The sequence below is a fragment of the Sipha flava genome, unplaced genomic scaffold, assembly GCF_003268045.1.
Source record: "Sipha flava isolate LNK unplaced genomic scaffold, YSA_version1 128_pilon_pilon, whole genome shotgun sequence".
Lineage (NCBI taxonomy): Eukaryota > Metazoa > Arthropoda > Insecta > Hemiptera > Aphididae > Sipha > Sipha flava.
Window position 1 is genome coordinate 633,853 of NW_020271754.1, and position 10,935 is coordinate 644,787.

Genomic DNA, 10,935 nt, shown 5'->3' on the forward strand with positions numbered 1-10,935 from the left:
CTTTGGGAGAGGAAGTGTTGGATCTCATGCAGTGTTAAACATTTAAAAGCAATAATATTTACAACATAAAAATCAAATCTAAACTCTTATATGACAACTATTATACGATAAGAAATTCATTTTAATCCAAAGCATATGTAATATAAATTGTCAAACACCATGAAAAAAAAAAAAAAATTGTTTATACCAATTCGCATAATATAAATCGTAGCTATACATTTTCTTAGGCTCAAAAACGTCCGTAGGCACAGTGCCTATAGTGCCTGCGCGGTAATACGGCCCTATCGCCCGGGCACACGTTTGTGATTAAAACTGTACATAATCTTTAATCGATTTGCCTAACAGTATAACTGCTGCACCTTAAAGCCTCGCGCAGACACGGGTTCAGCGAGAAAAACGTCGGAAATGACTATTACGGCAGACGCAATCAAACGGTGCATTGATCGTTTATGTGTCCGCGACGACCCGGCCATCGCTTGCGTGAAAATGCAATTGCTCTTGGAACACGATTACAGAAACAGAGGTACTCACACGTAACGGTCGAATGTTTTATTATTTTTAAACTGTCCACTTTGTGTTTAATTTTTTTTTTTTTTGTTTCGCTTCAGAATTCGTCATCAACAGCGTGAACGAAGACTTTGATCGCAGGACCGAACCGATATTAAACGAAATCTTGGAAAACCTCAGAACGCTGCAGTGCGACGAAAACAACGTGTATTACACGAGACTGGTACAATACGTGATTTTGGTCAACTACATCGGAGATCCGACCGCGCCCGAATGCCTGCAGAAAACTTCCGGTAAACGTGAACCGCTAACGCAGAAGTTCCCGACCAGGGTGTCGCGGCACCCCAGGGTACCGCGAGATTAAATTCAGGGTGCCGCAAAAATATTTGAAATATATGTTTATTTTTAAACGCCTCCGTGACAAACACTACGAGTAACAATAAAACAGACTGTACCCCATGTCTATAGTATAAAACCTGTTGTGAATAATTAATTAGGTCTATACAATATGGTTTAATGAATTAATTACGAACACATATAATTTTTACCGTAGTAACACTGAGATGTTCAATCCATTTTTATTTTCGTACGGGCTCGATTGCTATCGATTTGATGTGAACCGTTTTAACGTTATTTACGGTGAAATACTACTTGTGACTTCATCTTATCTTCATTGTTTATTATTGCTGAATAAAACCGAAGTTACAAACAGTGCCGGATTATGGTTTTTAGGGCCGTAAGCACATTCATATAAATGGCCTACATATAATTTTCATACACTTAAAAAAATTCATTTTATTTTCAATTATTTATTAGGTATCACAAATAAAATTAAGATAATTATAATTTACATTTGAATCTACATTTAAAGTTTTGAATTCTTATATTAATTTTTTTTATTATTACATTATTTAATTATTAATTACTATACATATATATATATATATTAAATATCATCATGATTATAATTTTGTTTATTCGATATTATTTTTAGGAAAAACCTGAGTCGCGATAGTATTAAACTAATAAACTTCTGAGTGCCGATCACATCGTAAAGTTAAATTAATATGATAAAATATTTTTGGAACATCAGTTGGAATAACGAAACGATTGATAAAAATCACGGTTACAAGTTTACAACAAATTTGATAACAATAATATTAAATTATTTACGATATAAATTCGTAACTACTCACGAGAAAAAAATTCTCAAACGTTATTTTTATACGTATAAATTTGATTTTAAAAATGATGGGCCGAATTTTTTTCGGGCCGTAAGCTTACTTCTTTGCCTACGCTTTGATCCGGCCCCGGTTACAGAATATAAATTTAAATATACGGTGCATTGGCATTGCGTATGCAGCGCACAAATCATGGAGTACGGGGCATAGGCCATACAGGGCGCCTCCGGATTCTTAGAAAACAATAAAGGGTGTCGCGAGTCGGAAAAGGTCGGGAACCCCGTGCGCCAACGTAACGGTTTACGGATCTCGGCCGCAGAGTTTTCTAACGTCGAAAACCGTTTGGCGTGTTTCAATAACCCCCCCCCCCCCCCCCCCCCCCCTCACCCCCCGTTAACACGTTGCAAAAACTAAAACGGTACGCGTTCGTGTTTTTTGCGTTCACTCGACGTCGCCAGGCGTCTTGAACGGTGTCGTCGACCGGTACGGGCCGCCGGGCTTCGGAGAAGACGACCGATCGCCGCGTTCGAGGACGGAACGGCTGAAGGAGATCGCGAGTTTGGCGTGCGCGGTAACGCTGCACGGTGCCGACCGGAGCGATTGCCGAGAAGGAATATTTGACCGTGAGACCTTTTTACGTTTAGCGGTCGACGCGAACACCGAACACCGATTGACCGTTGTGCGATTTTCAGTGGTGGACAACCTGCCGGACGCTGCCGACGCGCTCGTGCGAGAGATCGACCTGGAGTCGGACGACAGCCGGAAAACAGCGACGGCGTTAGCGTCGCGGATACGTCGGTTTTACAAGGTGGACGAGGATTTCTCGGGCCCGTTGTTCGCGGTGCGCGTACGTCTGGCGGACATGGGGACCGACGAGCTGAACGGGTTGAAAGCGGTTTTAGCGTTCCATCTGCAGCGCGTAAAAAATTTAGAGTACGTCGACCGGCGATCGTCACTATCGTCCTGACCCGACGAGACGCCGTGTTCCGGTAGCCGTTCGCGAAACGTGCGCCGCCGCGCACGAGACGTCCGCGAAGTCGCCCCCCGCCCCCTCCCGCTTTGTTCCGTCCAGTTCAAACCTTCGCCGACGTTTCGGAACCGTTCGGAACGAACCTTTCGGGATCCGGAACTTTAATCCGACCCTTTTTCCGTGAAAAAACATCTTCTTTACGTCCGAGTACACGTTTTACGTATTCAAATGCCGGTAAAAATGTAAAATACATTTTTATTCGATTACCCCGAATCCGCGATCGTTTTGTTTAATGTTCAATATTCACAGTCGGGGGCGGAGGTGACTCCGATTCGGAAACATATCTACTCGGATGTATATTTCAATTTAGAAACTAATCGGTTTCTATCAATCCATTTTTTTTTTTTTAAAAAAATTACAAAAGTCAAAAATAAAATTTAAGTCGTACACGTATGTTAAGTGCACGATAAATGAACTTGGGGGTACACGGCATGTAATTTGAACATTCCGATTTATATTTGTTTTTTTAGCATGCGATTCGGATGCACCGAAGAAATTCGTTCTGAAAGAGAGATAGGAAAATAATTTGTTTTTTCGCTAACTAATTTAAAGTGACTTATTTATTATCTAGAGTCTAAATTTTAGACTGATATATCTACAGTATTTTTACGACGAGTGGTTAATAGATTAAGATTAAGCTTGTCCCCAACCGAAAATATCTTATTCCGGGGAAAGGGTGAAGTTCCAAATTCTGAAAACTTGGTTCCAAATTGGTACCGAAATATTGGTGAAGGTTTGAAGTCGATAGGACAAAGTGGGGGGGGGGAGCTGCGAGAAGTTTTTCCCTCCAACCGAAAAACACTACGTAGTCCAATGGTTGTAAAGTTCCTCTAAAAAAGGAACTAGTTCCTTATTCCTCGTTCTCGGACGATTTTCGTTTTTAAATTAATGTGTTTTTTTTTTTTTTTAGAACGATGAAAAAAGACATATGTGAGTACAAAGACGACTTGCTAACAACGTTTCACAATTATAATTTAACGTTGACAAGAATAAGGAATAATTTTCAAACCATCGACGACATTGATGATATTATTTATGTAAGTATCTACATACGTAATCGTTCGAGTGATACAACAGCACCACTTCATCGTCATCACAAAATAAGTATGCCAGTTGTAAATTTAAAACGTTTATGTTCAGCCACAACTCATCGATCTGTCAACTACTTGGAGCGAAATAATAGACATCACGAACTATTTGAGCACTACGGCCAGTTTTGTATCGACTATGAAGCAAATGAAAAATGAAGTACCGAGTACAAAACTGATGTTTTGAAAATTTAACTCAACCACAAAATTTTTTCAAGGTCATCAATGTAGAGCGCATTAGGATTTTGCCAGCACCAGATATGATTCCAAACATTAATGCGAACGAACAGCGGAAAATTATTAAAACACATTCCTTACACCCTACGTGTAAACTGTATCCATCATCGTGCAACGCGATTGATAGAAGAAACTTATTCGTACAACGTATACTTGTAATCATGTCCGTGTATAGAACTAACAAAAATTATTTTCAGGCCGATGGATATTGTGTGGTTATGTTTGTTGAAACCGGAGGTACATTAATAAAGCATGATAAAAATGTATGTATAATAAAATGCTCCGACAAGTGGTTCAGCTTTTCGTGTATTCAAGCGGCACTCACTTTTGGCGCTAACCCTTCATAGTAAGTACTTCTGTTGGACGGTATTCGTCAATTGCGCCGAACTCGGGACACTACCTGTATAGTACACATCTGTTGCGCCGGTATAAAATGGCTATATTAAAAATGGTATACGTCTATTGGGCCGGCATGAAAAGGGTATGTTTAAAAGGTATACATCTATCGCGCCGGTACAAGTAAAAACCGTAATGGTTAAAAAACGAAAATTAAAATTAAAACCAAACTTACCGTTCTACATGCTTGGTATTCACACTAATAGTGTATTATACACTGATCCTAAACATTTTGAAGAGTTCTCAGGTCTAATATTAAATGTGGTTGCGTCTATTTTACTATTTATTTTTTTTGTCATAAATTTAGAGTTTGGTCTATTCGCGATAACTAAGATAACACGTATTATGATTACGTTATATACGTATAATAATGACGTTAAATTATTTTTAAAACTTCATAAAAAAAACAAAAAAATATTTGGACGGGGTGAATAAAAATATTTCCCAAACGCTGAGTGAAATGCCTCGCAAGCATTCGTTGTTCTTTCGTCCGATATGTTACACGATGACCAAAGATACGGGGGAAAAGTCGAATTATCATCAATATATGTATCAATGAGGTAATCGCAAAATGCATTGGCTCGAATATCGACCGGCGCAACAGATGTATATTAAAGATCAGCACGGGCCGTTTTTTTTTCGGCCAAAAACTTAAACTTATAAAACCGTCGTCGTCTAGGCCCGGTCCATATTTTATTTTTTTTAAGTCTAGTCCGACCAAGCCCGTTTGTAATTTTTTTTTTTTCAAAGTCCAACCCGACCATGGACGTTTATAAATAAAAATATACATCAACTGTATTTCCTTTCAGTATTGACTTAGCTGACAAAAACATTTCATAAAGACAATAAATGTATAACAAAAAAAGAAAAATATGCTAAATTTTATTAAAATTTAAATATAAAATTATTTATAGATATAGAATAAATAATGCTACAAATTAAATTAATTAGTTTTAGCTTTGACCGATCCGGCCCAATGAATAATATTACGGTCCCACCTATAACCAACCCGTAATATTTAAATTATGACCCGTCCCGGACCAAGCCCGATGTGGGTCGGGACAGCTCGGCCCGTACTGATCTCTAATGTGTACCTATAAATTATACCTTTTTTTTTACCGGCGCAATAGATGTACACATTTTTTCCATCCCATAATTTTTCTTCCTTTACCTGCGATTTTCGGCGCAATTGATATAGAGCCCTGTTGGAGGTCTTTGTAATCCCATAACCTCTCTGACAAGATGAATATAATAAAAGCTGCATTGTACATCAATAGAAAACAAATACCTAATAGACAAGTAAAAGATAAATGTCACTTCAAACACACTAGAATGGTTAAAAAAAAAATCATTGAAATATAAAATTTTAATTTGTTAATAAAATAAATTAATTGATACCAGGTCACTTCAGTACAATAATCAATTTGTTTTTGATATGAATTTATAATGGAAATAAATAAATTCTAACCTTGAGCATTTTCACGGAATTATTTAAATATTTGTGAACACTATATAGTTTTCCATTCACAAAATAAAAAGAAACATGTTACTGTCAATTTTCAAATATAACCCAAAGTAGTCAAATTGTAATGGGTGAATGCAAAATTTGCATAATTATTTAAAAGGCTAACTCTATAAAATAAGATCTGTAGATTATATAAAATGATAAATGATTATAATTTTATAATACCATTAAAATTTTTATAAATAACAATCACTAAAAATGGCTCTTGATAATGATTTTCAATTAAGTGGTACATTTGTACATTATCTTCTACATAAGTCATTGGTTCATTGAATAAGAAAATTAAAATGATATATTTCCACAGCTATCTGAATGGTTTCTATAATTTGTTGAGGTCTGAAGCACATTTATTATTTTTCTTCCATTTATATGAACAAATAGCAGATAAACAATACATTTCTAATGAACGGTAAATAATACATTTGTTGTACAAACATTTTAATATAATTAACATTGAGTATATGTGTAAATGTATATATATATAGAATGCGCGGTAAATACAGGGATATACTAGAACAAATTGTACTAGAACCATATGATAACACTACAACAAATGGATCCATTCCAAATACAAATGAGATAAAGAAATGCAACCTTCAGCTGGTATGTAAAACTAAATTACAATAATAAATTAATGTTTATAATACACATATATAGGGCTATACATCAAATATGGTAACTCGGAGTACACAGACTCAGGATGTTTATAAATCAGTTCAAATCCAAACTGGTTTATGTAAAGTTGGCTATCACACTAGTGAAAAATCTACCAGTACAAATCCACTTATTGACTTATGAAACCAAACATTCAGAATAAAATGTATATGAAGCTTTAGACAATAGCCATACCAATGGTTTAGTGTAGCGGTTCCCAACCTAGGGGTAATTACCCTCCAAGGGGTAAAACCAGATATTTTAAAGGGTAAAGACTGGACACTAAATTTTTTTTTTTATGTATTTATTTTATTATGTACAACCTCTTATTACAATCATTACTATTGTTTTATTATGTTCAAATTATATTTATACAGTGTACTCTTAATTATTTTCTACGAAACCACTAATTTTTACGTAAATTCAAACAAAAAATAAAAAAGTTTAATGTTTCTTTACATAATACATATATCCATATTTGCAGTTCCATAAATCGGTCTAATTGGGTGGCGATAATCGACAACTCGTTCATGTTAGGCTTAGCAAACGCGCTTATTAAAAGAGCACACAACACAAAAAAAAAATTCTTTAAATTTTTATTAAGTTATTGTTGCTACGGCTATATGAAAAGATTTGGTGAAAATCCGATTGAAAAAAAAATTATTTTAAGAGAGAAATGTAGAATAGCCACGTGACGTCGTCACTGATCCTTACTCATTGTAATTGTCTATCTTATATGTGTAAAAGTTCCTCGATTCACACAATAATTTACCAACCTAAACATTTTATTTTTGAAATTTAATTTGCATATAACTGTGTAGTTTTATGTGTTTAAGACTATGCAAGTATCAGTATTTTAATATGACGTATAGTTTTTCAAATATTAAAAATCTTAAGAGACATTTTTGTTGTTAAATGGCACGTCATGGTGAGCAGAGATCGAACAATGAGTCCGCAAACCGCCACAATCTAATTCTACATTTTACACACTAAACATAACATTTAGTATATACGTTCAACCAAATTTTAAAAATATGCAATAATGTAATAATTAATATTTTATATAAATGTGAGTAGTGTGTAAAATCCGTAGAATTAAATTAGATGATTAGATAGTCGTGGTCGGCAAACCTGTTGTTCAATCTCCTCTCGCCATAACCTACCGTTTAACAAAAAGGTATTAAGATTTTTAATATTTGAAAAAATAAACGTCATATTGAAATTTTGACACTTGCATCGTATTAAAAACATAAAACCACACATTTATACACAAATTTAATTTCAAAAATAAAATGTTTAGGTTGGTAAATTGTGCGAAGGGAGGAACTTACACATAATAAGATAGGCAATTATAATGAGCAAAGCCCAATGACGTCACACATCTTTTTTTCAATTGCTCATTACTTAATGAATAATGTGAGTAAAACATAAAACCTATACCATTATTCTTAAAATTGAACATTCTTTCAAATAAAATAAAACATATTTTTTGTTATGTGCATTTTTAAGCGGGTAGGGGTATTTACTAATATCTTACCCGGTTTACGGGTAATAATCTCGAAAAGGTTGGGAACCTCTGGTTTAGTGTAATCAACAAGAAAATATTGCTTACTACAAGGTAACAACAAATTAATTAATTAAAAAATGAAAATCAATTTAGGCATTAAATTGTTATTATTCAATTAAAAATTAATTGTAATTATAATATAGATTAATGTCTTAAATTATTGTATAAGTATTCTAAAAACACAAAATGGTCATTAAAATTGTTTACAAATATGTTTATACATTTAAAAATTATCGCTAAAAATAATACCTAGCAACTGTGCAAAGTATGAAAAAAATATATATTTCACTCAAAAAAAAAAAAGACATAAAAAATAGACATTAACCTAAATTGAATGCCAAGACCATTTTACTTTTTTTTTTTTTTTAGGAATGAAAAATTATAATACTTTTTGAGAAATCAGTATTCTCTTTATAAAAAATTTACCTCGAACTTCCACAAATACATGGAGAAACACAAAGTAGTCATAATTTTAAATTTAAGAAAATTTTTGAGGGAGGGAGAAAAGTAGGATTTTCAGTAAAATTGTTTTGTCTAGTAAGTAAAATTATGATATAAAATGATTTTTTAAGAACTTCATCATACCAAACGTTCTGAAACGTTTGACTCCAATAACTTTCATTAAATCATCATCACAAATAGCGTATTGTTTGTTGGATGGATCCTTAAAATATAAAAAAAGAATAATTATTAATGACTAATCATTTTAAATTAGAAATAATACAACTTACATAAAGATTTCTTTCTTTAATTATAGCCCACATCTTTTTAACAACTTCATGACGTGGTAAAGCTTCAGATCCCATTAATGAAGCAAGTTCAGGACTAAGAGTTATGGATTTGGTATACCCACTGTTTGCTCCACGTTTGGCCTTTAACAATTAAATATAATTATTAATATTCAGTAAAATATTCAATATTTTGTCGTTAAAACACATACACCCCCAGCTTTTTTAGCTCCTTTTTTGGCTCCTTTCCAGTCTTCATCACTGTCACTATCATCCTTCTTCTTGCGTCCACGTTTAGCAGCAGGAGCCTTCTTTTTTGATGGGGTACCTTTTTTAGGACTATAGTCACCATCATTTTTGTCGCCATCATCCTATTTATAATATTTTTCGATATTAATATATTTATGTTCAGTAAAAAAAATTACTTACATCATCAGATCCAGCACTCTCATCACTAGTATCAGCCTTTTTACGTTTGGGAACTGATACTTTTTTTGCAGGTTTCACTTCTTCTTCTTCCTCATCATCATCATCTTCATCATCATTTTCGGCATCATCATCATCATCATCATCGTCGTTTTCATCATCACTATCCCCTTTGCCATTCTTCTTGGTGGCTTTAGCTTTTTTAATACCTTCCATTACTAAAGAATCAATTTCTTTTTTCCTACAACAAAATAAAAAATTATTTAACGATTAATAAGTAATAACTTAAATGTAATATTACCTATCATCAAGATCCGTATCTAATTTCTTTTCAAGTTCTTGTCTAATTTTCTTTGCAGAAGTTTTTGTCAAATCTGCTCCTTTTAATAGAGCTAAAAAAATTAAATTGTTAAAATTAACAATTTGAATACTGTATTTCATTCAATAAAATAACTAATTAACATTATGATATTATTACTTAAGAATTTTTTGTTACAAAATGTACATAAAGGTTGGTTACACAAATTAAATAAAAAATTGTAACATAATTTATACATATATATTATAAAGTTGTAAAATCAAAATTCAGTATTTTAAAGGAACAACCTAACCTAACTACAGAGTTTATAACTTAGTTATATTTTTTAGATATACATATGTTATAACAAAAAGGTAAAATTTGAGAATTAGTATCAAGTGTAAATAAATAAAATTATACTAAAAAATGTATAAAAATCTAATTAATAAATCAATATTAAACAATATTTATACAATACGCTTAATATATATTATTAAACAATTTAAAAGAAAAATTATGTTATTAATTTTTAGAAGGGATTAGAAAGGAATAAATTTTTTTACTATAAAGAACATACAATGAAACTCTACAGAAAAAAAAACATTGTTAAATGTTTATCAGCCACCTATTATAACAAATTTCAATATACTATTCAAACATGTAGGAACAAGACTAAATTTATATTTTTAGACTATATAATTTATATACTTGATGAACTTTTTGAATTCAAATTGATTATAGTTAATATGGAATATGATAGATAAGTGCATAAAGACAATCACACCTACATTTGACGAATACGCCAAATTTTCAAAAATACAGTTTACTAACCAAGGAGATTTGTTTCTATTCCATGTATTCAATAAAATCGATTATGTTAAACCTCAGAAATACTGAACAATAATCGACTGCATGTAATAAAATTAATCAGATAGCTAGATTACGACGATGTTGCAATTGAAATAAATTCTTAATTATTCCGTCTCAACCCGGCATCACAAATTTTGCCGCCATCGGTTCTGTATTATCTTTACGTTTCCGATATCCCCAATTCCTCAGAGTACTATTACGACCACGGTGGAACCGTAGCAAACGCCGTATACGATTAGTCGGAAAACAGCGACGTTCCACCGTGCAAGCGAATATCCAACGACCGTTGTGAAGTGGAAGTAATAAAAAATAAAAAAAAAAAAGGATGGCCGCCGCGGATTTTTTATTTTCCTGATGTCAACGACGACGACGCCGCCGCTTTTGTTTACACCGCGGCCGGCGCCGCGCTATCTAGCGGACGCGCGCGG

General features: G+C 33.3%; 2 protein-coding genes across 5 annotated transcripts in view; one reads left to right on the forward strand and one right to left on the reverse strand.

The window, feature by feature from the left end:
• The window catches only part of LOC112694367 (cilia- and flagella-associated protein 206-like), an 8,708-nt gene extending 1,742 nt beyond the window's left edge, over positions 1 to 6,966 (forward strand). Inside the window, exons 2-12 of one of the 4 annotated variants that reach the window (XM_025569812.1) lie at positions 346 to 523; positions 609 to 800; positions 2,147 to 2,311; positions 2,381 to 2,621; positions 3,629 to 3,755; positions 3,859 to 3,966; positions 4,025 to 4,183; positions 4,241 to 4,389; positions 6,269 to 6,373; positions 6,450 to 6,567; positions 6,622 to 6,966. In XM_025569812.1, coding sequence (XP_025425597.1) covers positions 346 to 523; positions 609 to 800; positions 2,147 to 2,311; positions 2,381 to 2,621; positions 3,629 to 3,755; positions 3,859 to 3,966; positions 4,025 to 4,183; positions 4,241 to 4,389; positions 6,269 to 6,373; positions 6,450 to 6,567; positions 6,622 to 6,762 — 1,683 coding nt within the window. In that variant the 3' untranslated portion in view covers positions 6,763 to 6,966. Of the gene's footprint in view, positions 1 to 345; positions 524 to 608; positions 801 to 2,146; positions 2,622 to 3,628; positions 3,756 to 3,858; positions 3,967 to 4,024; positions 4,390 to 6,268; positions 6,374 to 6,449; positions 6,568 to 6,621 lie in introns of all 4 variants that reach the window. The other 3 variants (XM_025569809.1, XM_025569810.1, XM_025569808.1) reach the window with 3 other exon arrangements.
• Positions 6,967 to 8,451: 1,485 nt separating this feature from the next.
• The window catches only part of LOC112694370 (upstream activation factor subunit spp27), a 3,083-nt gene continuing 599 nt past the window's right edge, over positions 8,452 to 10,935 (reverse strand). Inside the window, exons 2-6 of the mRNA XM_025569816.1 lie at positions 9,641 to 9,731; positions 9,343 to 9,580; positions 9,126 to 9,284; positions 8,917 to 9,057; positions 8,452 to 8,849 (exon numbers count right to left, since the gene is read on the reverse strand). Of these exons, the coding sequence (XP_025425601.1) occupies positions 8,733 to 8,849; positions 8,917 to 9,057; positions 9,126 to 9,284; positions 9,343 to 9,580; positions 9,641 to 9,731 (746 nt within the window). The 3' untranslated portion in view covers positions 8,452 to 8,732. The remainder of the gene's footprint in view (positions 8,850 to 8,916; positions 9,058 to 9,125; positions 9,285 to 9,342; positions 9,581 to 9,640; positions 9,732 to 10,935) is intronic.